At 59.7% G+C, this 26,628-nt stretch overlaps 1 protein-coding gene across 7 annotated transcripts in view; it reads right to left on the bottom strand.

Annotated features, from left to right (window-relative positions):
- SBF1 (SET binding factor 1) overlaps window positions 1-26,628 on the bottom strand; it is a 92,814-nt gene that overhangs the window by 25,539 nt on the left and 40,647 nt on the right. For 4 of the 7 annotated variants that reach the window (XM_064142810.1, XM_064142813.1, XM_064142814.1 and 1 more), the window contains exons 5-20: window positions 24,155-24,260; window positions 21,373-21,401; window positions 18,035-18,140; window positions 16,767-16,899; window positions 15,766-15,874; window positions 14,646-14,759; window positions 12,343-12,420; window positions 10,933-11,046; window positions 9,732-9,860; window positions 8,863-8,961; window positions 7,412-7,616; window positions 6,145-6,257; window positions 4,966-5,115; window positions 4,809-4,877; window positions 3,903-4,061; window positions 2,076-2,326 (exon numbers count right to left, since the gene is read on the bottom strand). In XM_064142810.1, coding sequence (XP_063998880.1) covers window positions 2,076-2,326; window positions 3,903-4,061; window positions 4,809-4,877; window positions 4,966-5,115; window positions 6,145-6,257; window positions 7,412-7,616; window positions 8,863-8,961; window positions 9,732-9,860; window positions 10,933-11,046; window positions 12,343-12,420; window positions 14,646-14,759; window positions 15,766-15,874; window positions 16,767-16,899; window positions 18,035-18,140; window positions 21,373-21,401; window positions 24,155-24,260 — 1,964 coding nt within the window. Of the gene's footprint in view, window positions 1-2,075; window positions 2,327-3,902; window positions 4,062-4,808; window positions 4,878-4,965; window positions 5,116-6,144; window positions 6,258-7,411; window positions 7,617-8,862; window positions 8,962-9,731; window positions 9,861-10,932; window positions 11,047-12,342; window positions 12,421-14,645; window positions 14,760-15,765; window positions 15,875-16,766; window positions 16,900-18,034; window positions 18,141-21,372; window positions 21,402-24,149; window positions 24,261-26,628 lie in introns of all 7 variants that reach the window. The other 3 variants (XM_064142811.1, XM_064142816.1, XM_064142817.1) reach the window with 1 other exon arrangement.

The following is a 26,628-nucleotide window of genomic DNA, read 5'->3' as shown; positions in this document are numbered from 1 at the left end:
GAGTCATAGAATGATAGTCACGGAGTGATAGAGTCATAGAATCAGAGAGTCATAGAATCACAGAGACACAGAATCATCAAGTCACAGCACCACAGAACCACAGAGTCACAGAGACACAAAAACACGGTCATAGAGTCATAGAGGCACAGAATCACAGATTCAGAGTCACAGAATCAGAATCCCAGCACCACAGAATCCCAGCACCACAACATCACTGAATCATAGGAGGCTCCAGGCTGGAAGGGACCTCTAGAGCTCATCTAGTCCAGCCCAAACCTCCCCTGGCACAGCTTGAGGCTGTGTCCCCTTCTTCTGTCCCTGGCTGCCTGGCAGCAGAGCCCAACCCCACCTGGCTACAGCCTCCCTGCAGGCAGCTGCAGGCAGCAATGAGCTCTGCCCTGAGCCTCCTCTGCTGCAGGCTGCACCCCCCCAGCTCCCTCAGCCTCTCCTCACAGGGCTCTGCTCCAGGCCCCTCACAACTTTGTCGCCCTCCTGTGGACACCTTCCAGTACTGCAACATCTCTGCAATGGAGGAGCCCAGAACTGGACACAGCACTCCTAACATCCAGTCTCAATCTGCTCTTCCCAAGCTGGGACCCATCACCCCTCCCCCCTCACTGCAGGCCTTTGCAAACAGCTTCTCTCCATCCCTCCTGCAGGCCCCCTTCAGGTGCTGGCAGGCTGCTATTAGGTCCCCCCAGAGCCTCCTGCTCTCCAGACTGAACACCCCCAGATCCCTCAGCCTGTCCTCAGAGCAGAGGAGCTCCAACCCTCTGGTCATTGTCGTGTCCCTCCTCTGGACCTGCTCCATCGGGACCATGTCCTGCTTACAAGGAGCGCTCCAGAACTGTGCGCAGCTGAAGCCCACCACAGCTGGGGCCTGAGGACCTTCTGCTGCTCCTCATATGGATCATGGAATGGGCTGGCCTGGGAGAGATCTTTGAGATGATGGAGGCCAACCCTTAACCCAGCACTGCCAGGGCACCACCAACCCATGGCCCTCAGCACCACAGCTCCATGACTCCAAAACCTCTTCAGGGATGGGGACTCCACTGCACTGGGCAACCTGCACCAGGCCTGGATACACCTCAAGGGACAGAAACTGTTCCTCATGGTCAACCTGAACCTACCCTGGCACAACCTTGATGCCCACCTAGCTCCAAGCTCCTTTCAGTGACTTGTAGAGAGTGAGAATCTTGGAAGGGGTGCACTGAAGGGACCTTCTGAGGTCATGCAGTCCAACCCCTGCAGCCAGCAGGGACAGCTGCAACTAGTGCAGGTTGCTCAGAGCCACAAACGACCCAAACGACCTGGCCTGGGATGGTTCCAGGGATGAGACATCTCCCACATCTGGGCAGCCTGGGACAGGCTCTCACCACCTCCACAGTGAAGAACATCTTGCCATGAAGTCTAAACGTCCTTCTTTTAGCTTCAACCCCTCACTCCTTGGTCCTGTCACAACAGGCCCTGCTCTAAAGTCTGCCCCCTGCCTTCTTCTGAGGCCTGAAAGACCACCAGAAGGTCTCTCTGGAGCCTTCTCTTCTCCATGCTTGAGGCCCTGAGTGACCTGTTCTAGTGGGAGGTGTCTCTGCCTGTGGTGGGGTCAGAACTGGCTGAGCTCTGAGACTGCTGAGGCTGCACCTGATGTTCTCCAGAGGCCCCTTCCAACCCCTACCTGTGGTTCTACGAGCCTGATGTCCCAGGTACCGCACTGTGGAGCTCCCACCTCAGCTGAAGTTGCTCTGGTGGCTCCACAGCATGGTCCTGAAAGGCCACCAGAAGGTCTCCCTGGAGCTAGAGGTATCCCCCCAGCTTTCCATGGAAGATCCCAAGAAGGGAAGCTGCTGCTGCTGCTTCCTCTCCCCAAGATGTGCCCAGCTTCTGGCACTGCACACTGCAACCTCCCCCAAGCCTGACGGCAGCTGAACGAGCGCTGCGGCAGGACTCCAACTCCAGAGGTGCCTTCCAACCCCCACCCACGACTCTGTGACTCCAATGCCCCAGGTACCACCCTAAGGAAGTCTCCCTGGTGGCCCCCCCAGCACGGTGCTGCCAAGGAGCCCAGGCCTGGTCACCTGTTGGTGACGAAGCTGTTGCTGACGCTCTCCACGTCGCCCAGCCCCGAGCTGCGCAGCAGTCGGCTCTTGCTGGTGTCCAGGGGCAGCAGCAGGTAGCTCATGCGGTTGGCATAGTGGATGGCCTGGCTGAACACTGTGCTCTCCTCCTTCTGGATCAGCTCCTGCTGCTTCTCCTTGCTCATGGTGGGCCACAACCTCAGCTGCTCAGATGCAATCTCCAGGGCAGATTTGGCTTCTTGGTTGTCCTCCTGAAGGAGTCGGAAAGAGACACTGGCTGCATGGAGAGACCTTCGTCCCCCACCCCCCTGCTCCCCAGGGAACCTCCCAGAACCAGGCAGCAGCTTGGTCCACCACCACAGAATCACAGATCACAGAATCAGACAGGGCTGGAAGGGAGCCCAAGGAGCAGACAGTGCCAACCCCCTGCCATGCCCAGGGACACCCTACCCTAGAGCAGGCTGCACACAGCCTCAGCCAGCCTGGCCTCAAACACCTCCAGCCATGGGGCCTCAACCACCTCCCTGGGCAACCCATTCCAGCCTCTCACCACTCTCCTGCTCAACAACTTCCTCCTCACCTTCAGCCTCACTCTCCCCACCTCCACCTTTGCTCCATTCCCCCCACTCCTGACACTCCCTCACAGCCTCAAAAGTCCCTCCCCAGATTTTTTGTGGCCCACTTCAAATCCTGGAAGGCCACAAGAAGGTCACCTGGGAGCCTCCTCTGCTGCAGCCTGCACAGCCCCAACTCTTTCAGTCTGTGCTCACAGCAGAGCTGCTGCAGCCTCTCAGCATCCTCCTGGCCCTGCTCTGGACACTCTCCAGCATCTCCACAGCCCTCTTGTCCCAGGGGCTCCAGAGCTGGATGCAGGACTCCAGCTGGGGTCTCAGCAGAGCAGAGCAGAGGGGCAGAATCCCCTCCCTGGCCCTGCTGGCCACACTGCTGCTGCTGCAGCCCAGGCTCTGCTTGGCTTTCTGGGCTGCAAGTGCACACTGCTGGCTCCTGCTCAGCTTCTCCTCCAGCAGCACCCCCAAGTGCCTCTCCTCAGGGCTGCTCTCCAGCCTGGCACTGCCCAGCCTGCATTGGTGCTTGGCATTGCCTCCACCCAGCTGTAGGACCTTGCCCTTGGCCCTGTTGCACCTCCTGAGGTTGGCCTGTGTCCACCTCTGCAGCCTGCCCAGGTCCCTCTGGCTGGATCCCTGCCCTCAGCCTGGCTGCTGCAGCACACAGCTTGGTGTGGGCAGCAACCTTGATGAGGCTGCACTCAGTGCCTCTGCCCATGGCACACACAGATGTTGAACAAGACTGGTCCCAGAGGGACTCCACTTGCCCCTGGCCTCCACTTGGCCATGGAGCCATTGGCAGCCACTCTTTGGGTGCAGCCATCAAGCTACTTTTTTACCCATCTCCTGCTCCACCCATCCAACCCATGTGGCACCAGCCTGGAGACCAGGCTGTGGTGTGGGACAGTGTCAGAGGCCTTGCTCAGGCCCAGCTCAATGCCATCAGTTGCTTCCCCCTTATCTATTCATGTTGTGACCTGCCCATAGAAGGCCACCAGGTTTGTCAGGCAGGACCATCATGGCCCTTTCCTAGATTCCATAGGTTGGCAAAGACCTTCATTGCCCAGCTCCTGGCAGGGGTGCTGGAACTAGGTCATCAGAGAACAGGCTGGCTTGGAAGGGACCTCAAAGATCATCCAGTTCCAACCACCCCACCACGGGCAGGGAAAGCTTCCACTAGACCAGGCTGGTCAAATTCCCATCCAGCCTGGCTGTGGAGAGCTGCAGCTGCTGGCCCCCAGTGCTGCTGCCCCCTCCTGACCTCCTCCAGGTGGCTCTCCTCGGCGCTGTCCAGGTAGAGGGCGCGGATGTGGTTCTGGACGTCGCAGTAGAACATGGCCTCCCAGAACTGGATGTTGGTCCACACCACATGCTCCTGCACGCAGCTGTAGGCAAACTGGGTGATGCCTGGGCTCAGTTTCTGAGGGAGAGGAAGATGGAAGAAGGCTCTTCAGCCTGGAGAAGAGAAGGCTTCCAGGAGACCTTAGAGTGGCCTTCCAGGATCTGAAGGGGGCCACAGGAGGCTGGGGAGGGACTATGGACAAGGTCAAAGAGGAGGAGGAGGAATGGGTTTGAACTGGCAGAGGGGAGACTGGAACTGGATGTTAGAAAGAGTTCTTTGTAGTGAGGGTGGTGAGACACTGGCACAGGTTGCCCAGGGAGGGTGTGGGGCTGCTTAGTCTGGGGAAGACTGAGAAGGGATTTAATCAATAACTCTCTGAGGGCTGGGGGTCGGGGGGGGGGGGACAGGCTCTGCTCACTGCTCCCTGGGACAGGACAAGCAGCAATGGATGGAAGCTGCAGCACAGGAGGTTCCAGCTCAGCACAAGGGCAACTTCTTGATTGTAAGGGTCCCAGAGCCCTGGCACAGGCTGCCCAGAGAGGCTGTGGAGTCTCCTTCTCTGGAGCCTTCCCAGGCCTGTCTGGATGTGTTCTGTGAGCCCTGAGCTGGATTGTGTGGTCCTGCTCTGGCAGGGGGGCAGGACTGGATGCTCCCCTTGGTTCCTTCCAACCCCTGACACCTGTGACCCTGTGATGCTGTGTGATCCTCTGCCTCCCTGATGGCACCGGACAGAGCCTCCAAGAAGCAGCAAGGGGGCAGCCTCCCTGCAGCGCTGGGTCTCAGCCCCCGGCCCGTGTCCCCCGCGCAGGCCCCGGGGGCGCTCACCCGGCAGAAGGCGGTGACGAGCGGCAGCAGCGCCGCGGCGATGCCGTGCTCGTCCATGGCCGTGCAGTCCTGCAGGAGACAGCAGGCAGCCCGGGGAGCGTGGCTCCGGGCCCGCAGCCGGGCGGCGGCGCAGGGGGGGGGGGGGGCGCGGCCATACCTGCAGGCAGCAGTTCATCATGCGGATGACGAAGTCGAACTGCTGGTGGTCCAGCACGGCGCGGTTCTGCTGGACGTGCAGGTGCAGCTCCTGCGCCAGGCACTGCCGAGCCGCTCGGCCCTTCATGGCCCGCAGCACGGCCGGGAACAGCTGCGGCACGGACAGCGGGGACACGGCTCAGGCACCGGCACCGGCACCGGCACCGGCACCGGCTCCGCGCCCAGCGCCGGCAGCCCTGCGGCGGCCGCAGCCACGGCCCCCATGGACCGGGCACTGCTGAGGCCACAGCCAGGGGACAGTCCTGGGCCCCCCACTCCAAGAAGGGCACTGAGGGGTTGGAATAGGTGCAGAGAAGGGCACTAAAGCTGAGGAAGGATCTGGAGCAGCAGCGGGGGGACCAGGGGTCGTTGAGCCTAGAGAAAAGGAGGCTGAGGGGAAACCTTCTGGCTCTCTGCACCCCCCTGAAAGGACCTTGGAGCCAGTAGGGGTTGGACTCTTCTCCCAAGAAACAAGTGTCAGGACAGGAGGAACCAGCCTCAAGTTTCCCCAGGGGAGGTTCAGGTTTGCCATGAGGAACAATTTCTGCCCCTTGAGGGTTGTCCAGGGCTGGCCCAGGCTGCCCAGGGCAGTGGTGGAGTCCCAGTCCCTGGAGGGGTTTGAAAGCTGTGGGGCTGTGGTGCTGAGGGCCATGGGTTGGTGGTGCCCTGGCAGTGCTGGGTTGATGGTTGGACTCGATGACCTCAAAGGTCTTTCCCAACCTATCCCATCCCACGATATCCAAGTTGAAGGGCAGCCCACAGCCAGGAGGTGCAGGAGGAGCTCCACACTCCACCTGTGTTGGGTGACACCAAGCTCTTTACAGAGGGTCATCTGCACTGGCACCAGAGCAAAACCCCAGGTGGTCCCTACAGGACCCCAGCCTGGCCACCTCCATCAGAAGGGCCCTGGAGAAAACCAAGAGATACAGCAAGAGTGCAGCTGGAGCAGGGAGCAGCCAGAAGCCCAGAGCTACAAGGAGGAGGAACAGTTGAGGGAACCACATCAACATCAGGACATGGAGCTGGCAGGCAGACACGTGGGCATGGGCAGGGATTGTCCTCTCCACCCTGCCACCAACAAGAGCCAGAACCTCTCCTCTCCCGCCCTCAGCCACCAGCTCCTCAGGAGTCACCTTCTCACCTTTTTGGCTTCCAACATCTTGTTCTCAAAGACGTAGGAGATGCAGTTCCTGACCACCTCCAGGCGCCGGGCGCTGTTGGCCATGGCGTTGCCGTTGCGCTCCATGATGGCAGCTGGGGAGAGAAGCACTTGGTGGGGCCACCAGGGAGGGGTCTTCACCCTGGGGTGGGGTGGGATGGGATGGGTGTCCCCTCCCCTGCTCCATGTGGGCAAGGCTCTGAGCTCCAAGATCTCATTGATGGAAGGACACTACAGAGTGGAAGGATGCTATGAGGTCTCCAGCTGGAAGGACACCAAGGGATCTGCAGCTAGAGGAACCTCACAGGGTCCTTAGCTGAAAGAACACCACAGGGTCTTTAGATAGAGGAATACTGTGAGCTCTCTGCTGCCAGGCACCCAGCCACAGAAGAAGGGGACACAGCCTCAAGCTGTGCCAGGGCAGGTCTAGGCTGGCTGTCAGGAGGAAGCTGTTGTCAGAGAGAGTGATTGGCATTGGAATGGGCTGCCCAGGGAGGTGGTGGAGTGGCTGTGCCTGGAGGTGGTGCAGCCAAGCCTGGCTGGGGCACTTAGTGCCATGGGCTGGGTGAGCTTGGAGGGCTCTGCCAACCTGGTCCATTCTATTCCATTCCAATCCAATGTATTCTGTTCCATTCCACTCCTATTCTATTGCATTCTATTCCATTCCACTCTATTCCATTCTGTTCTATTCCATTCCTTCCCACTCCACTCCACTCTATTCCATTCTATTCCATTCCACTCCACTCTATTCTACTCTATTCCTTTACATTCCATTCTATTCTATTCCATTCCATTCCACCCCATTTTATTCCATTCCATTTCACTCTATTCCATTCCATTCCACTCCATTTTATTCCATTCCATTTCACTCTATTCCATTCCATTCTATTCCACTCCACTCTGTTCTATCCCATTCCACTCCACTCCATTCTACTCCATTCCACTCTACTCCACTCTACTCCATTCTACTCCACTCCATTCTATTCCATTCCATTCTCTACATTCTATTCCACTCCATTCCATTCCAGCTGCAGCTGGGGGAGCACCGTGGGGCCTCCAGCCATTCCCTCCTGCTGCTGACAGACTCCATGGAGCAGAAGCTGGTGGGGACAGTGCTGCTGCTTCTCCAAGCTGGTGGCACTGCCCACATCCAGCTCTGCTCACTGGGCCCCTTGGGCATGCCAGGGTCAGCAAAGGAGCTCCAGCTGCTCCTGGGGGCGTCTGAGGCAGGTTCTCTGCTCACACCTACCGATGGGAGGTCCCGAGGGCACCATGCACTTCACCTCAGCCTTCACAGCTGGAGGAGCTGTCTGCAGCTTGGCAGTGGCCTGGTCGATGATCCACTGCACCAGGCCCTCGTCCAGCCTGGGGAAAGGCTTCTGCTGGGCCCGCAGGTGGTGACCTTCCTTGGGCTTCTTCACCGTGTGCATGGTCACCGCCGGGTAGGGGTTCTCCTGCAGGCATGGAACCAGGCATGGCTTGGCTTGGGAAAGTCCTCTGCATGGAGCCCAACCACCAATCCAGCCCCTCCGAGTGCACACCCAACCACGTCCCACAGACAGCTTCTCCTCTGGCCTGAGGGCATCACATGTCCTCTCCCAGGCCAGAAGCCCCCAGCAAGGTCTTCAGCTGTGAGGCCCAAACCCTCTCCCAGCCCAGATCTCTATGCCAGAGGTATCTACAGCACCCAAAGCCCTGTGGTCACAGTGCTTCCAGGCAGTGGAAACATGTTCTGCTCCCAGCAGCTGTGAGGACAACTTGTTTGGGCTCCAGACATAGCAAGAGAGCAAAGCTCCATCCAGGAGCTCCATCTCGAGATGCCTGAAGGTCCTGCAGAGCTGATGTGATTTCAGAAGAGGTTTGTTGGCCAATAATGAGGACAAGGACAAGGCATGGGGTGCCCAATGCTATGAATCCAAGGAATTCTGCTCCTGGAGCAGCTCAGAGACTTCTGGAATCATCATCAGATGTCAGCAGAGGGTTGGACAGGAGCAGAGACCTTAGTGGTGCCCAGGGACAGAAGAGCAGCCTGAGAAGGGATCTACTCAGTGCTCAGCAAGAGCCAAAGGGTGGGGGCCAAGAGGATGGAGCCAGACCCTTGTCAGTGGTGCCCAGGGGCAGGACAAGGGCACAAAGGGCACCAGCTGGAACCCAGCAGGCTCCAGCAGGAGTGACTTGTTGGCACTGAGGGTGGTGGAACCCTGCAGCAGGCTGCCCACAGAGGTTGTGGAACCTCCTTGTCTGGAGAGCTTCTGACCCCACCTGGCCACTGTGATGCTGTGCAAGCTGCTGTGGGTGCCCCTACTGGAGCAGGAGGGTTGGACTGGGTGGGCTCCAGAGGTCCCTTCCCACCCCACCATGCTGGGCTTGTGTGAGTCACAGCATGGATTTGGCTGGGGAAGACCTGTGAGGTCATGGAGTCCAACCATCAACCCAGCACTGCCAGGGCACCACCACCCCATGGCCCTCAGCACCACAGCTCCACAGCTTTCAAACCCCTCTGGGGATGGGGACTGCAGCACTGGGCAGCATGGGCCAGCCCTGGACAACCCTCAAGGGGCAGAAATTGTTCCTCATGGCCAACCTGAACCTCCCCTGGGGTAACCTGGGCCACCAGGACCACTGGTCCTTAGAGAGGTTGGACAGGTGGAGCTCTCCCTGCCCCTTCTCTTCTCCTGCCCTTGGCTCTGCAGGACTCACGTTTTTGTAGAGCTTCTCTGCCAGCTCCCTGATGTGCCTCAGGACCTTCTGCTTGTTGCCTTCTTCTGCCCTCATGCGCTTCACTTCATAAGCCACCAGCTGGGAGAAGAAGACACAGGTGAGAGGAGCTGGGCAGGACCTGACCACCCCTCCCCTACCCCAAGCTCCATCTCACGTCCCAAGGCATCCCAGTAGGTCCCTTGAGGGCCAGGGGATGTGACAGAAGTGTGGCCAGCAGGGCCAGGGAGGGGATTCTGCCCCTCTGCTCTGCTCTGCTGAGACCCCAGCTGGAGTCCTGCATCCAGCTCTGGAGCCCCTGGGACAAGAGGGCTGTGGAGATGCTGGAGAGTGTCCAGAGCAGGGCCAGGAGGATGCTCAGAGGCTGCAGCAGCTCTGCTGTGAGCACAGCCTGAAAGAGTTGGGGCTGTGCAGGCTGCAGCAGAGGAGGCTCCCAGGGGACCTTCTTGTGGCCTGCCAGGACCTGAAGGGGGCTCCAAAAAAGCTGGGGAGGGACTTTTGAGGCTGTGAGGGAGTGGCAGGCCTCGGGGGAATGGAGCAAAGGTGGAGGTGGGGAGAGTGAGGCTGGAGGTGAGGAGGAAGTTGTTGAGCAGGAGAGTGGTGAGAGGCTGGAATGGGTTGCCCAGGGAGGTGGTTGAGGCCCCATGGCTGGAGGTGTTTGAGGCCAGGCTGGCTGAGGCTGTGTGCAGCCTGCTCTAGGGTAGGGTGTGCCTGGGCATGGCAGGGGGTTGGCACTGGCTGCTCCTTGGGGTCCCTTCCAGCCCTGGCTGATTCTGTGATTCCAGGGAGAGCTGAGAGTGAGCCACCTGGGGGTGGCTGGGCAGGGGGGAAGCCCTCAGCTGCTCTCCTACCTCATCGAAGAGGTCGATGGAGCGGTAGGGAGCTCCCCGCTCGGTGACGAAGCCGGCGAAGGCCATGCCCTCCAGCACCTTGGTGAGGAAGTCATCTTCTGTCAGCCCCCTCTGCCCCAGGAAGGCTGCCTGCAAGAAGAGAAGGTGCCTAGGGTCACCAGCACTGCCCTGCCATCTGCCCCCCCGGCAGAAGCAGCAGGTGCCCAGGGGGTGGAAGGACCAGCCCAGAGAATCGGTTTGGTTGGAAGATATCTTCAAGGTCATCAAAACCTTCCTGACCTTCAGGACCATCCAGGACAAGCATTCTCTGACTCTACCAAGGCTGCTGCCAAACCATGGCCCTCAGCACCACATCTCCATGGCTCTGAAATCCCTCCAGGCATGGAGACTCCACCTCCTCCCTGGGCAGCCTGTTCCAGTCTTTGAGGACCCTTTCAGTCAAGGAGGTTCTCCTCATATCCAACCTAAACCTCCCCTGGTGCAACTTGAGGCCATTTCCTCTTGTCTTGTTGCTTGTTCCTTGTTCCTCAAAGGCTGCCTGAGACCTTCTGTGACCCTCAGAGGCCGCTTGAGATCTTCTGTGAGGCTTAAAAGCTGCCTGAGACCTTCAGTGAGCCTCAAAGGCTGCCTGAGACCTTCAGTGAGCCTCAAAGGCTGCCTGAGACCTTCAGTGAGCCTCAAAGGCTGCCTGAGACCTTCAGTGAGCCTCAAAGGCTGCTTGATTCCTTCAGTGAGCCTCAAAGGCTGCCTGAGACCTTCAGTGAGCCTCAAAGGCTGCTTGATTCCTTCAGTGAGCCTCAAAGGCTGCCTGAGACCTTCAGTGAGCCTCAAAGGCTGCCTGAGACCTTCAGTGAGCCTCAAAGGCTTCCTGACACCTTCCAGGATCCTGAAATTGTCCCTGACACGAGGCAGAGTGGACACCAGCTGCATCCCATCACAGCTGGGTATAAAAAAGGAAGCACAGCTTCACCCACAAGACCTTGAGATGGCCAAGAACAAACAAGGGACGCAGACAGACCAGGAAGAAGACGTCAAGAGAGGTCAGTTGCAGGAAGCACTGACCTAGCTTCTGGGCACGGCTGTGTGGAGGCAAAACTCTTCGTGATCAGCTCACCCCAAGCTCCACCCTCCCAAATGCCAGAGCTGATCCCCAGGGACAGGCTGGAGCAGCAGCTGGAGCGTGGCCACGGGAGGTGCTCACCTTGTGGAAGCGAATGACAGGCTCGGGGTGGATGCGGATGATGTGCAGGCACCAGCGGTAGCCCTGCAGCAGCTGAGCAAACAGGCGCAGGAAGACAGCTCGGATCTCCTTGTCCTGCCAAGGAGGGCACAGCGTGCTCACTGCATGGCCACAGTGTGGTCACAGCATGGTCACAGCATGGTCACTGCATAGTCACAGTGTGATCACAGAGTGGTCACTGTATGGTCACAGCGTGCTCACTGCATGGCCACAGCGTGGCCATAGCATGGTCATGACATGGTCACTGCATAGTCACAGTGTGGTCACAGAGTGGTCACTGTATGGTCACAGTGTGGTCATAGCATGGTCATGACATGGTCACAGCACAGTCATAGTGAGGCTGTAACATGGTCACAGTGTGGTCACAGCACAGTCACTGCATGGTCACAGCACGGTCACAGCATGGTCACAGTGTGGTTGCTGCATGGTCGCAGCACAGTGACTGCATGGTCACTGCATGGTCACAGTGTGGTCACTGCATGGTCACAGCACAGTGACAGCATGGTCACTGCATGGTCACAGTGTGGTCACTGCATGGTCACAGCACAGTGACAGCATGGTCACTGCATGGTCACAGCACAATGACTGCACGGTCACTGCATGGTCACAGTGTGGTCACTGCATGGTCACAGTGTGGTCACTGCATGGTCACAGCACAGTGACAGCATGGTCACAGCATGGTCACAGTGTGGTCACTGCATGGTCACAGCACAGTGACAGCATGGTCACTGCATGGTCACAGTGTGGTCACTGCATGGTCACAGCACAATGACTGCACGGTCACTGCATGGTCACAGTGTGGTCACTGCATGGTCACAGCACAGTGACAGCATGGTCACTGCATGGTCACAGTGTGGTCACTGCATGGTCACAGCACAGTGACAGCATGGTCACTGCATGGTCACAGTGTGGTCACTGCATGGTCACAGCACAATGACTGCACGGTCACTGCATGGTCACAGTGTGGTCACTGCATGGTCACAGCACAGTGACAGCATGGTCACTGCATGGTCACAGTGTGGTCACTGCATGGTCACAGCACAGTGACAGCATGGTCACTGCATGGTCACAGTGTGGTCACTGCATGGTCACAGTGTGGTCACTGCATGGTCACTGCATGGTCACAGTGTGGTCACTGCATGGTCACAGCACAGTGACAGCATGGTCACTGCATGGTCACAGTGTGGTCACTGCATGGTCACAGCACAGTGACAGCATGGTCACTGCATGGTCACAGTGTGGTCACTGCATGGTCACAGCATGGTCACTGCATGGTCACAGTGTGGTCACTGCACGGTCATAGCGTGGCCATAGCTGTGGTGTCCAGCAGGGCCCCCCGGCAGGTGCCCATCTCCTCTTGGTGCCACCCACCTGCATCTTGAGAGAAGAGGCAGAGATGGTGGAGGGGGGGAAGGCCAGGTCGGCCACCTCCAGCTCCGGGTCCAGGACCTGGTGGGGAAGACACAGAGGGCAGTGAGGAGGTGGCCCAAGGACAGCCCCAGGGCCGGGCAGACAGGAGCGCTGCTGCGCTGTGCTGAGGGCAGAGGTGCAGCGGTGCAGCGGTGGTGTGCAGAGCGTGAGGAGGAGTGTGGCCAGCAGCTCCATGAAGGTTCTCCTCCTCAACCTTGCCTTCCTGAGGCCACATCTGGAGTCCTGCCTCCAGTTCCTGGCTACCAGTTGAAGAGGGACTGGGAGCTACTGGCGAGAAGCCAGGGGAGGCTGGGAAGCTGCGGAGGGGACTGAACTCAGCAGGTTCCACCAGGAGAAGGTTGCTGGCTGCGAGGGTGCTGGAGCCCTGCAGCAGGCTGCCCAGACAAGTTATGGAGTCTCCTTCTCTGGAGAACTTCCAACCCCACCTGGCCACTGTGACCCTGGGCAAGCTGCTGTGGGTGTCCCTGCTTGAGGTTGGACTGGATGAGCTTCAGAGATCCTTTTCCACCCCTCACCACACTGGAGACTCCCCAGAGTCCCACCAGCACCCACAGAGAAGGTCTGAGGTGCTCAGAAGCAAACCCACCGAGCAGGAACCACCACCAGAGAGCAGACAACACTCTTCGGTGCAAGGAGAGCCTCAAGCTCTGACATTTTACCTCCTGAAGCCTCATGTGTGGACCACAGGGGACATCTCAGTGGGCTGAGGGCGGTGGGAAGGAGGCTAGGACAGAACCAACCCCTCCCCCTGCCCAAAGCTGAGGAGCAGCAGCCAAGTTCTGCAGCGTTTGTTTGGCACCAGGGTCCTTGGGCACGTTCCCAGGTGGCCGGAAGGGTCCTCTGGGAACATCTCCAGAGCTGCAGCTGCTTCCTGCTCCAGGGCTTGGAGCCAACCACGGTTCCCAGAAACCTTGGGCAGAGGAACACCCCCTCCAGCTCCACCAGAGACAATGGGGACCAGGAAAGGTCTCCTCTGACACATTTTTTTGTGCCAGGAGTGGTTTATCACAGAATGCTTTATGTTGGAAGGGACCTCAAAGCTCAGCCACTTCCAATCCCCTTGCCACAGGCAGGGACACCTCCTACTAGAAGAGGTTGCTCAAGGCCTCATCCAACCTGGCCTTGAACACCTCCAGGGAGGTTGTGGAGCACAGAATCACCCAATGTGATCAAAGATCACATTGGGTGATTCTGTGCTCCACAACCTCCCTGGGCAACCTGTGCCAGGGTCTCACCACCCTCAACCTGTGCCAGTGTCTCACCACCCTCACTGCAAAGAACTTCCTAACATCCAGTTTGAATCTGCAGGGAGGGAGCAGCCCACTCCATGGTTTAGGTTGGACATGAGGGCCAAGCTCTTCATGGAAAGGGTTGTCCAAGCCTGGCCCAGGCTGCTCAAGGCAGCTGTAAAGTCTCCACCTCTGGAGAGGTTTCAGAGCTGTGGAGATGTAGTGCTGAGAGCCACAGGCTGGTGGTGTCCTGGCAGTGCTGGGGCAAGGCTTGGACTTGATGAGCTTAAAGGTCATGGTGGGAGGAGGTTGCAGGGAGCATCTCACGGTGGGAAGGAAGGGCTTGGATGGAGCAGCTCATGGTGGGAAGGGAGAGGTAGGATGGAGCAGCTCACGGTGGGAAGGAAGGGGCTGCAGGGAGCATCTCATGGTGGGAAGGGAGGGGCTGCAAGGAGCATCTCATGGTGGGAAGGGAGGGGCTGCAAGGAGCATCTCATGGTGGGAAGGAAGGGGCTGCAGGGAGCATCTCATGGTGGGAAGGAAGGGGCTGCAGGGAGCATCTCATGGTGGGAAGGAAGGGGCTGCAGGGAGCATCTCATGGTGGCAAGGGAGGGGCTGCAGGGAGCATCTCATGGTGGCAAGGGAGGGGCTGCAGGGAGCATCTCCTCCCTGGCTGCCCCAGCTGTGTCCTGCTTGGGCAGGCTTCCTTCAGTTCATGAAGGTGCTGAGGTGCAACAGAGAGACCAAATCTCCTCAGGAGAGCAACCTCAGAGCAGGACAGCTCTGGAGAGTGGAATGGGTAGGGACATTTGAGGGCAGCTCCCACAGTGACCCAAGGTTGGAATTGGATGAGCTCAAAGGCGTCCTCCAAGCAAAGCCTTTTGGTGGGTCTGTAGGATGGCCAACAAGACGCTGGGCTATGGACCTGCTGCTCCCTTCCCAGCTTCCCTGGCCAAGCTGGGCCCTTCCCAAGGTGCCCACACCCTGCAGCCAAGGAGAAGCTGAGGCACTCACCATGGAGAGGGCTTCCCGCGTCTGCTGCAGCAGCGGCTCGGGCAGCAGGGAGATGTGGACGCACTCGGGGACGCTGACGGTGCCCCCATCCAGATCCGCGATGACCACGTCCAGCTGCAGGGCAGCACAGGCATGAGCCCAGGCCAAGCCACCCAGCACCTCCCCAGCACCTGCCATGCTGCTCAGGAGAGGAAAGCCTGGGAGCAGTGCCTCTGTCCTCTCCACCTGTGGAACTACACCAAGGAGCTGCTGCAGACAGTCCCCTGGAGGTCGAGAAGATGCTGGTGGGCTTGGAGCATCTCTGTGAGGGGCAGTTGAGGGACCCAAGGCTGCTGAGCCTGGGGAAGAGCAGCCTGAGAGCAGAGCAGCTCCGTGCTCAGCAAGAGCTAAAGGATGAAGGTCATGAAGAGGACAAGGCTCATCTCTTCTCATTGCTGGCCAGGGATAGGACAGGGGACACTGGGCACAAACTGGAACCCAGGAGGGTCCAGCAGGAGCAGTTTGGTGGTGGTGGAGCCCTGGAGCAGGCTGCCCAGAGAGGCTGTGGAGTCTTTATCTGGAGAGATTCCAAATCCACCTGGACACTGTGACCCTGGAGAAGCTGCTGTGGGTAGCCTCGCTGGAGCAGTGGGGTTGGGCTGGATGATCTCCAGAGGTCCTTTCCCACTGCACCACGCTGGGGTGCTGGGATCCTCTAGGAGCACTCTTGCCCTCCCTCAGCAGTTACCTGCTCTTGCCCACTGCCACCAAAGCCAAGCACTTCACGAGCAGAAGCTCTCACACCACCCCACCACTCCCTGCCCTGAAGATGGCAGAGGCAGGCCAGCCTGGCAGGAGCAGCACACAGCCTTGCTCAGCAGGCACCTGCCATGGGTGCCTCCAGGACAGGGTTTGCTGCTCTCTGAACCACCTGCCCCCTCCCTGGAGATGTCAAGGCTAGGCTGGACAAGGCCTTGAGCCTCCTGGTCTAAGGAAAGGTGTCCATGGCTATGGCAGGAGGTTGAGACCAGGTGATCTTCAAGGTCACTTCCAACCCAACCCACATCATGGTTCCATGAGAACCCTCTGCCCCTCTGCCCCTCTCTCCCGTGCCCATGGCATGGGCTTCATGGCATCTCACCAGCTCCTGAGTCTCTGACTGGAAGATGGAGTGGACCCCGATGATGAAAGGTGTTGGAGTGCTCAGGACCTCCAGCAGCTGTGCAGGCAAGATGGGCACGTAGGTGAAGCTGCAACCAAGAGCACAGCATCACTGCAGGCAGTGGAGCTCAGCCTCCAGCTCCAGAGCTTCTGGCTGACCACATCTCCAGTGAGGCAGCTTCCTCCTGCCCCTCTCAGCCCTTCAGGTGCTTCATGTCCTACAACTCTGCAAGGAGTCTGAGGGCCTGGGGACACTGAACGTGGGCAAGGAGGCCAGGGAAGGCTCTGGAGAAGGAGGGGAAGGGTCTGGAGAACTTGTGAGGAGCAATGAGGGATCTGGGGCTGTTGAGCCTGGAGAAAAGGAGGCTGAGGAGAGACCTTCTGGTGCTCTACAGCTCCCTGCAAGGACCTTGGAGCCAGGAGGGCATCCAGGTCATCTCCTAAGTGATGGCACAAGTGGAAATGGCCTCGGATTGCCCCAGGGGAGGTTCAGGTTGGCCATGAGGAAGTATTTCTGCCCCTTAAGGGCTGTCAAGGCCAGGCCCATGCTGCCCAGGGCAGTTGTGAGGTCCCCATCCCTGGAAGGGTTTCACAGCTGTAGAGCTGTGGTGCTGAGGGCCATGGGTTGGTGGTGCCCTGGCAGTCAGCTGTTGGACTCCATCACCTTAGAGGTCCCTTCCAACCCAACCCATTCTGTGCTTCCACACTTCAGGGAAGGCTCCGAGCCAGGCTGTCTGAAGCAGCTCTGAGCAACCTGCTCCAGCTGCAGAGGTTCCTGCCCAGGGTAGGAGGTTGGACCAGAGGACCTTTAAGGTCTCCTCCACGCCAAGAAAGGCTCTCTCAGCAGAACCAACACCTGTGGGCCACCTCCTTCCTAGCCCTCAGTGCCAACACAGCGACCTTCCAGTTGGACCAGCAAGCAAAGCAGGAGGCTGTGAGTGCTGCTGAGGAGGGTGTGGGGCTGTGGAGCTGCTCCCTCACCTGTACTTGAGGGGGAACATGAGCGCCAGGAGCGCGCGGCAGGCGTCGGTCAGCCGCTGGTAGCTGCTGGAGAGGAAGAGGATCTTGTGCTCCGTCAGCGCCGCGCAGAAGAGGTGCAGCACGTTGGTGATGCCTGGGGGCAGGCAGCAGCCCTCAGCAGGGAAGCTTCTCCTCTTGCCACCCCTCCAGGGACCACTCAGCCCCGCCCCAGCTGGGTCCCCGGGCTGCATCTCCACCTTTGGTAAGATGCTGGTGGGACTGAAGCGTCCCTGAGAGAGGCTGCGGAGGCTGGAGAAGAGCAGCCTGAGAGGGGATCTGCCCAGTGCTCAGCGAGAGCTGAAGGGTGGAGGGCATGAAGAGGAGGCTCAACTCTTTGTCAGTGGTGGCCAGGGACAGGTCAAAGGGCAATGGGCACAAACTGCAACCTAGGAGGTTCCACCAGGAGAAACACACTGACTCTGAGGCTCTTGCAGGAAGAGGTGGACAAGGCTGGAGAAGGCCCAGAAAAGGGCCACAAAGACGAGCCAAAGGTTGGGATCCAAGGCTGAGAGAAGGGAGTTTGCTCAGCCTGGAGAGAAGGTGGCTCTGGGGAGACCTTCTCACCATCAGAGGTTCCACTGGATCAAGAGGAGAAACATCTCAGCCTTGAGGCTGGTGGAGCCCTGGAGAAGGCTACCCAGAGAGGTTGTGGAGTCTCCTTCTCTGGAGAGCTTCCAGACCCACCTGGGTGACCTTACTGTAGACTGGATGATCTCCAGAGGTCCCTTCCCACCCCACTGTGCCAGGCTTCTGCACAACAGGCCCAAAAAGCCACTCTGGAGCCACCCAGGTGAGTGGTCTCCCAAGGAAGCCTCTCTCCTGAGGGACCTTCAGCAGCTCGGGGGAACTTCTGGTGTCCCTCAAGCAGGGGCAGCCCCTCTGGGCACAGCTTCTCCCACCCAGGCTGGGGCAGCCCCTCTGGGCACAGCTTCTCCCACCCAGGCTGCTGCTCAGGAGAGCTACCCACACTTCCATGACCAGGCTGGGGCAAGCAGCCAGGCAGCTGCCCTCCTGGGGCAACACAGGAGCTGGGCAGGCCTCAGTCTGAGGTGGCTGCAGCTGGCAGAGGGCCCAGAGCCAGCCAAGCTGAGGAATGTGGTGAGAAGGGATGTGGAGGGAAGTCCAAGCAGAACTTGTCCGGCTGGATTTGGTACAGGAGATTGAGGAGATGGAGGTGCGAGGAGGAGGAGGAGGTGGTGTGGGGAGGAGGAGGAGGTGCGAGGTCTCACCCAGCTGCCGGAAGAGCAGGGCCACGCTGCAGCTGCTGACGGGCAGGGAGTCGTTGATGGGGGTCTGGATGACCTGCCTGTCCCCCGCCCCCAGGCAGATGGTCCTCTGCAAGACAAAAGAGCTCCTCAGCAGCTGGCCGCCAGGGCAGGCAGCCACCCGGGCACGCAGGCCAGCCTGCTGGCAACCCAAAGCCCACAGCCTTCAGGGGCTTGTGACCTCAGCACAGCCCTGGTGCCATCAGGGAACTCTGTGAGATACCCACGGAGGTGCCAGGAGCAAGAAGAGGACCTTGCAGCAACACCTACCATGAGCTACAGGGGGGAAGGAGACCTTCCAGCAGGTCCAGCCAGCACAGCCAGCTCCTGAAGGGCTGGCAGAAGGTGGCTGTGACCCCAGCACAACCCTGGTGCCATCAGGGAACCCTCTAGGGTGTCCCTAGAGATGCCAGGAGCAAGAAGGGGACCTTGCAGCAACACCAGCAGGTCCAGCCAGCACAGCCAGCTCCTGAAGGGCTGGCAGAAGGTGGCTGTGACCCCAGCACAACCCTGGTGCCATCAGGGAACCCTCTGAGGTGTCCCTAGAGATGCCAGGAGCAATTAGAGGACCCTGCAGCAACACCCAAGAAGTGCCTGGCTGCCACCATGGGCTGCAAGGGGGAAGGAGACCTTGCAGCAGGCCCAGCCAGCAGAGCCAGCTCCTCAACAGCTGGCAGAAGGTGGCTGTGGAGCTCAGGACCTGCATGTAGGTGCCAGGGCTCTCCAGGACCAGGCAGCAGGAGGCAACACCTCCGTGGTGCCTCTCCTGCAGGCCAAGGTGCCAAGGCAGCAGCTGACATCTCCAAGACCTAAGTGGCCCAGAGAAACCCACAGGTCCCCACCCTCCTGCAGGCCACCATAAGGGCTGGAGCAGAAGCAGATGGGTGACCCAGATCATGGACCCTCCTTCAGGGGGGTCTCCAGGGGACCCTCAGCTCTGCAGCAGTGGTCTCATCACCAACCCACCTCCCAGCTTAAAGCCACACCAGCAGGACCAGAAATGTCTCATCCCTGGAACCATTCCAGGTCAGGTTCCTGGGGCTCTGAGGGACCTGCTCCAGCTGCAGATGTCCCTGACAGGCACAGGGGGGTTGGACTGCATGAGCATGGAAGGTCCCTTCAGGCCAGGCCTCTATGACAACCTCCTCCAGGCTGCCACCAGGCAGCAGCCCTGACCTGACCTTCCACCACATCTTCTCAAGCCCCAGGAGGTGCCAACAGCACAAGCATGGAACCTCCATCCTTAAAGCCTGGAAGATGCTCCCTGGAGACCCCAACCCTGGAGGGCTTCCAAAGCAGTGGAGAAGTGGTGCTGAGGGCCACGGTTTGGTGGTGCCCTGCTGGGCAAAGGGACTCCATGGTCCACAAAGGTCTGCTCCAACCTAAAGGCTTCCACTATGCTTCTAATTTCTATAACCAGGTTGGCAGAGCCCTCCAAGCTCACCCAGCCCTGCCTAGCACCAGCCCAGCCCTGCCCAAGCACCCAGACCATGGCACTCAGTGCCCCAGCCAGGCTTGGCTGCAACACCTCCAGCCACAGAGACTCCACCACCTCCCTGGGCAGCCCATTCCAGTGCCAATCACTCTCTCTGACAACAACTTCCTAACAACATCCAGCCTAGACCTGCCCTGGCACAGCTTCAGCCTCTGGCCCCTTCTTCTGTTGCTGCTTGCCTGGCAGCAGAGCCCAACCCCACCTGGCTACAGCCTCCCTGCAGGCAGCTGCAGGCAGCAATGAGCTCTGCCCTGAGCCTCCTCTGCTGCAGGCTGCACCCCCCCCAGCTCCCTCAGCCTCTCCTCACAGGGCTCTGCTCCAGGCCCCTCCCCAGCCTTGCTGCCCTGCTCCAAACACCTTCCAGCACCTCAACAGCTCTCTGCAATGGAGCAGCCCAGAACTGGACACAGCACTCCAGGGGTGGCCTGAGCAGTGCTGAGCACAGGGGTGGGCACAAGAACCTCCCTTGTCCTGCTGCCCACACTGCTCCTGACACAGCCCAGGATGCCATTGGCTCTGCTGCCCACCTGGGCACTGCTGCCTCAGCTTCAGCTCCTCTCCCCCAGCACCCCCAGGGCCCTCTCTGCCTGGCTGCTCTCAGCCACTCTGGCCCCAGCCCCAAGTGCTGCTTGGGGTTGTTGTGGCCAAAGTGCAGAACCTGCCCTGGGCCTTGTTCAGTCTCATCCCCTTGGCCTCTGCCCACCCATGCAGCCTGGCCAGGTCCCTCTGCAGGGCTCTGCTACCCTCCCACAGCTCCACACTGCTCCTAGCTTGGTGCCAGCTGCACACTCACTGCTGCTGGACTCAGTGCCCTGCTCCAGATCAGCAATGAAGACACTGACCAGGCCTGTGCCCAGCACTGACCCCTGGGGCACAGCATGGGTGCCAGCTGCCAGCTGGGTGTGGCACCATTCAGCACCACTCTCTGGGCCCAGCCCTGCAGCCAGTTCCTGACCCACAGCAGAGGGACTCTGCCCAGGCCAGGAGCTGCTTGTGGCAGAGGTGCCAAAGGCTTAGCTGCAGCCCAGGCAGCCTCCAGCCACAAAGTACCAGTTCTGGGACAGAGATATACTGGGATGGAGCTGTACTGGGATGGAGATAAAATGGGATAGAGATAAACTGGGAAGGAGCTCTACTGGGATGGAGCTCTACTGGGATGGGGCCAGTGTCAAGGGCCTTGCTGAAGTCCAGGTAGACTACACAGACTCCTAGAATCAGTCAGGGCTGGAAGGGACCCCAAGGATCAGCCAGTTCCAACCTACCCCAGAGCAGGCTGCCCAGAGCCTCCTCCAGCCTGGCCTCCACCACCTCCCCACGCTGGCCTATTCTCCCAGGCAGCAGCAAAAGCTGTGGCTGGACCCAGTGCTGGTGTGCATGGTCCTGACCTCAAGCTGCCCCAGGGGAGTTCACCCCATGTTGGACACGAGGAAGAATTCCTGCCCCTTGAGGGCAGTCCCCATCCCAGGAAAGGTTTCCAAGCCTTGGGGCTGTGGTGCTGAGGGCCCTGTTTGGGCAGGCATGGTGAGGGTGGGTTGATGGGGCAGTGGGCATGGTGGCACTGGACTGATGATCCTGGGGGTCTCTTCCAACCTTGACGCTTCCATGGCCTTCAAGGCCTTACCCAACCAAACACCACTCTTTGATTCCACGGTTCCCTGACTCCCTGCTGCCCACCAGTGCCACACACACACCCTGCAGGGGTGCCCTGCCCCAGGCCACCACGTGTGCCCCCCCCTGGAGAAGCATTAGAGGGAGAAGCTGAGGAGGAACCACCACCCCGAGTTGAGGAGAGGAGAGGTCTGCGTACCGCTGCTTCGTCCTCCAGGTCAGGCTGAGGTGGAGACAGACAGAGACAGCACAGTCAGTTAGAAGGACACCAGGCCAGCAGGACAAGGAGGACATGGGGACACCAACCCAGGCCAAGGAGGGCCCAGGGCTCAGGGTGAGGACAAGCACTCGACACACACAGCGAGCACAAGCACATGGCCACAGCGCTGGAGAGGGCGTTGGGACGCAGCAGAAGGAGGAGGAGGAGGAAAGCAGAGGAAGGAAGGGGCCACCAACATTGGCCTCCCTGGAGCACACCACAGCTTGCCACAGCCCAGGCTGGTCCTGCAGGAGCTGGGAGGTGGTGGTGACAGTGCCAGAAAGCTCTGCTTGGTGAGCTACAGGAACTGGAGAGGGCAACACCACGGCGGAGCCAGACGGAGGTGGCTGGATCCAGTCAGGAGCCACAGGACCATTATGGCCCTCACCCAGAGCAGATCTGGGAGGCTTGGCCTGGACTGGGTGTGGGCAGCACCCTGTCTTCTCCTCTGGAGGACCCAGGTGTGGCTGGCAGCCAGCCCTCTCCTGCAAGCACCCTCCCAGCATCTGCAGCACCAGAGCAAGCACCAAACCCAGCCAGAGTGGGCCGTGAGGGCAGCCCAAGGGCCACCAGCAGAAAGCAGCCACCCAAGAAGCCTCCACAGATGGCTGGGCTGAGGGCAGCAGCCTGCCCTTGGCATGTGGGGCTGCAGTGGGGGGAGAGTCCTTCTCCTCTGACAGGCTGCAGCCCCTCTGGGTGAGGACAGGCTGAGAGTTGAGGTTCTACAGCCTGGAGAAGGCTCCAGGGAGACCTTCTGGTGGCCTTTCAGGTCACAGAAGAGAACAGGGGACAGACTTTGGAGCAGGGCCTGCTGGGACAGCAGAAGGGCTGATGGCTTGGACCAAAAGAGGGACATTTAGAAGAGAGAAGATGCTCTTCATCATGAGGGTGGTGAGGCCTTGGCCACACTGCCCACAGAGGTGGGAGAAGCCTCATCCCTGGAACCATCCCAGGTCAGGCTGTTGGGGGCTCTGAGCAGCCTGCTCCAGCTGCAGATGTCCCTGCTGACTGCAGGGGGGTTGGGCTGGGTGACCTCTGAAGGTCCTTTCCAACCCAACCCATCCATGGTTCCAGGATTTCCCTGTCAGCAGGGACCTGCATGGCTGTCCCAGGCTCACCAAGGATCCTCTGCTCAGCTCTGAGGGAACTCAGCAGCTTTTGGCTGGGGGAGGTGAGGCTCAGCTGAAGCCACTGCAGGAGACCACTCCATGGCCATGGCTACATTCCAGGAGCTGCCATGGCAGAAGAGCTCCAGGGCTGCTACCTCCAAACCCCTCCTGCCAGAAGGTCCAGCTGGGCTCTCCCTCCTGCTCTTTCATCTCCAGGTCAGCTTCAATCAACCTTACCTTACCCATCTGCTGCTGCCCATGAGCCAGACAGAGCCCAGCTGGGACCTCCTGGAGCAGGAGAATCTCTGCTGGAGGAACACATGGCTGTGGGGGGAGGGTACCAGGAGGGTCATCTTGGATGGCTTCAGCCCTGGGTACGAGCAAGGCTGCTGCTCCTCAGCCCTGTCCCTCCGAGCAGCCAGCCAAGGCAGGGCTCTGAGGGGAGCTCCAAGCTGCTCACATGGCAAACGCTCAGCTCCGAGGCTCATCTGGGCCTTGCCTGGCCAAGAGCCCACGAGCTGCCTCCTCCCCTTGCCCACTTGGCTGTGGAGCAGCTCTCCAGACAGGGCTGAGTGGAGGAACAAGACCTCCTTGAAGCAGCAACGACCAAGAGCCCACGGCCACCGTTTGCGCGGCTCTGTGGGCGGTGGCCAGGCAAAGCCAGGGGTGGCCAAGCCACCCTGAGGCCTCCCCTGGAAGGACCAAGGAGCCAAGGCCATGCTGCCTGGGCAGGGCGAGCCACAGCCAAGCCAAGCAGCAGCATCTCAACTCAGCTGGGGGTTGAGCAGCTCCAAGCCACACAGGCTTCTACTCTCAAGCACTTGAGAAGGTGCCACCTGCACCTCGCCAGCAGCTCTGCGCTGGAGTAGGTCCTCCACTGGCAGCTCCACCAACCAGACCCTGCCCACCAGTCCAACCAGCCTCATCCAGGTCATCCCAGCACAGGATCCAGTGGAGCAAAAGTCCAGCCTGCTTCTGCTGGAGCTGCTGGAGAGGCAGGAGAAAAAGTCCAACCTGCTTCTGGTGGAGCTGCTAAAGAGGCAGGAGGAAAAGTCCAACCTGCTCCTGGTGGAGCTGCTAAAGAGGCAGGAGGAAAAGTCCAACCTGCTCCTGGTGGAGCTGCTAAAGAGGCAGGAGGAAAAGTCCAACCTGCTTCTGCTGGAGCTGTTAAGGAAGTAGGAGGAAAAGTCCAACCTGCTTCTGCTGGAGCTGCTAAAGAGGCAGGAGGAAAAGTCCAACCTGCTTCTGCTGGAGCTGCTAAAGAGGCAGGAGGAAAAGTCCAACCTGCTTCTGCTGGAGCTACTAAAGAGGCAGGAGGAAAAGTCCAACCTGCTCCTGGTGGAGCTGCTAAAGAGGCAGGAGGAAAAGTCCAACCTGCTTCTGCTGGAGCTGCTAAAGAGGCAGGAGGAAAAGTCCAACCTGCTTCTGCTGGAGCTACTAAAGAGGCAGGAGGAAAAGTCCAACCTGCTCCTGGTGGAGCTGCTAAAGAGGCAGGAGGAAAAGCCCAACCTGCTTCTGCTGGAGCTCCAAAAGTCCACCCTGCTCCTGGTGGAGCTGCTGAGGAGACAGGAGCACAGGGAGGAAGGAGAGCAGGGGCTGGTGACCCACCTGAGCCCCTCCAGTGATGGGGATGGTGCAGGTCAGGAGGTTGCCCACGACGCTCTCCAGGGCCACGCTCATGCCATCCACGTAGATGGTGTAGATCAAGCCCAGGCTGTTCTGGAGAGGACAACAGGGACCCAGCTGAGCACCAGGGTAGACAGCAGCAAGCACGTGGAGAGGCAACCAGGGCTCCTCTCCAGCCAGCACACACCCTGTGACAGCCAACTCTTGGCTGCAAGTGCTTGAGGTCCTCTCCCTCGGACCTCTCACACCAAGTCCTTGGCAGCAGGGATGGCATCTTCAGCCTCGCTCAGCCTGCTTCCAGCACCTCCTCACCCCACCACTGGTCCCACCACACATGTCCCCTGGGCTGCAGCTCGGCAGAGGCAGCATGGAGAAGGCTCCAAACCCCTCTGCAGGGGTGGCTGAGAAGAGCTGCACTTCCCCAGCCCCTTCCCACGAGGCAGAGGTGCATCGAGCTGCTCAAAAACTGCACTCCAGGAGAACCACTTCCCCCCCACAGCTGGCCAAGAACATCCCAGTGGCATCCTGGCTGGGGCCAGAGCAGCTGAGAGCAGCCAGGCAGAGAGGGCCCTGAGGGTACTGGCAGAGAGGAGCTGCAGAGGAGGCAGCAGTGCCCAGGTGGGCAGCAGAGCCAATGGCATCCTGGGCTGGCTCAGGAGCAGTGTGGGCAGCAGGACAAGGGAGGTTCTTGTGCCCCTGTGCTCAGCACTGCTCAGGCCACCCCTGCAGTGCTGTGTCCAGTTCTGGGCTCCTCCATTGCAGAGAGATGCTGAGGTGCTGGAAGGTGTTTGGAGCAGGGCAGCAAGGCTGGGGAGGGGCCTGGAGCACAGCCCTGTGAGGAGTCACAGACTCAGCTCATCCAGCCCAACCTAGCAACCAGCCCTGCCCCATCAACCAGAGCATGGGGAGCAAGAGCAGCACCAGGCAGACACTGGGAGCCAAGGGGTTCATTCAGGAGAAGGCTGGTGGCTGGTCAAGCCTTGCCACGATCTGAGCTTTGGTGGTCCTGAGCTGGAGGCATTGGCTGCTGCAGAGCCCCACAGGGAGACCTGGGCACACAGAGAGACCTTTCTGGGTGTGTGTCAGAGCCAAGAGGGCACAGAGCCAAGGAGCAGAAGGTCCAAGCTGGAGGGCCCTTGGGACTCCTTGTTCCTCAGAAACCACCCAGGTGGAAAATGAGCAGGAAGCTCAGGGAGCTGAAGGTGTGGTGGGAACCAAAGCAGGCAGGGAAGGTGGTGGAGAGTCTGGAGGAGAAGCAGAAGGATCTGGAGAACTTGTGAGGAGCAGCTGAGGGGCCTGGAGGAAAGGAGGCTGAGGGGAGACCTGGATCTCTACAGCTGCCTGAAAGGCTGGAGGGAGGTGGGCACCAAGGTCTTCTCCTAAGGGACAGGACAAGAAGAAATAGCCTCTGGTTGCCTCAGGAGAGGTTCAGGTGTGACATGAGGGACAAGAGCCTCATGGAAAGGGCTGTCAAAGGTTATCCAGCACAGTGCTGGAGTCCCCACCCCAGGAGGGGGTTCAGAGCAGTGAAGGTGCAGTGCTGAGGGCCATGGTTTGGAGGTGCCCTGGCAGGGCTGGGGCAAGGGTTGGGCTCCCTGAGCTCTGATCTCCAACCCAAACCACTCTGCGGTTCCACCAGGCACTGGGAACGCTGTTGGGATTCCTCCTCTGGATGGAGGGAGTCCTACCCTGCCATGGAGCTGAGGACACCTCAGAGGTGGTGCCAGGTTGTCACCTTGCCAGCCCACACCCTGCCAGGCCTCACCCAGCCACACAATGGAGCAGGCCTGAGGAAGCCAAGGCTGAAGGAGATGAAGGTGCCCAGGAACAGGCTGCTCCTCACTGCTGCTCTAGGAACAATCTGGGTCAAGGCCTCCAGCTGCTTGTGGCCTTGGGGGGCTGTTCTGCAGCCAACACTTGGAGTTCCACCTAAAGCTTCTGACCACGCTCCTGGAGCTTCAGCACCACGCCAAGAGTGGGTTGGGCTAAGCTGCTCCCCCACAGTGCCACCTGAAGCCACCACAGCTCCTGAGGAAAGGGGACTGAGGGCCACCAGCAGCCTGGCTCGGATCAGCACTGGTGTGGCCAGCAGCAGGGCAGGCATTGTCCCTCCCAGGCTGGGCACTGCTGAGGCCACAGATGGAATCCTGAGGTCACTTTTGGGCCACTCACCCCAAGAAGGACATTAAGGGGCTGGAGCATGTCCAGAGAAGAGCAAGAAAGCTGGGGAAGGGTCTGGGGAAGCAGGAGAAGGGTCTGCAGACAACCTATGAGGAGCAGCTGAGGGACATGGAGGGGGTTCAGCCTGGAGAAGAGGAGCCTGAAGGGAGACCTTCTGCCTCTCTGCAGCTCCTGAGAGGAGCCAGGGGGGCATGGATCATCACAGAACTATCACAGAGTCATCACTGAACCAGCATGGAACCAGCATGGACTCAAACCAGGTGGGCAGAGCCCTCCAAGC

Source organism: Pogoniulus pusillus, chromosome 4, assembly GCF_015220805.1.
Source record: "Pogoniulus pusillus isolate bPogPus1 chromosome 4, bPogPus1.pri, whole genome shotgun sequence".
In the NCBI taxonomy this organism is placed as follows: domain Eukaryota; kingdom Metazoa; phylum Chordata; class Aves; order Piciformes; family Lybiidae; genus Pogoniulus; species Pogoniulus pusillus.
This window is presented reverse-complemented; position numbering and strand designations above follow the sequence as displayed.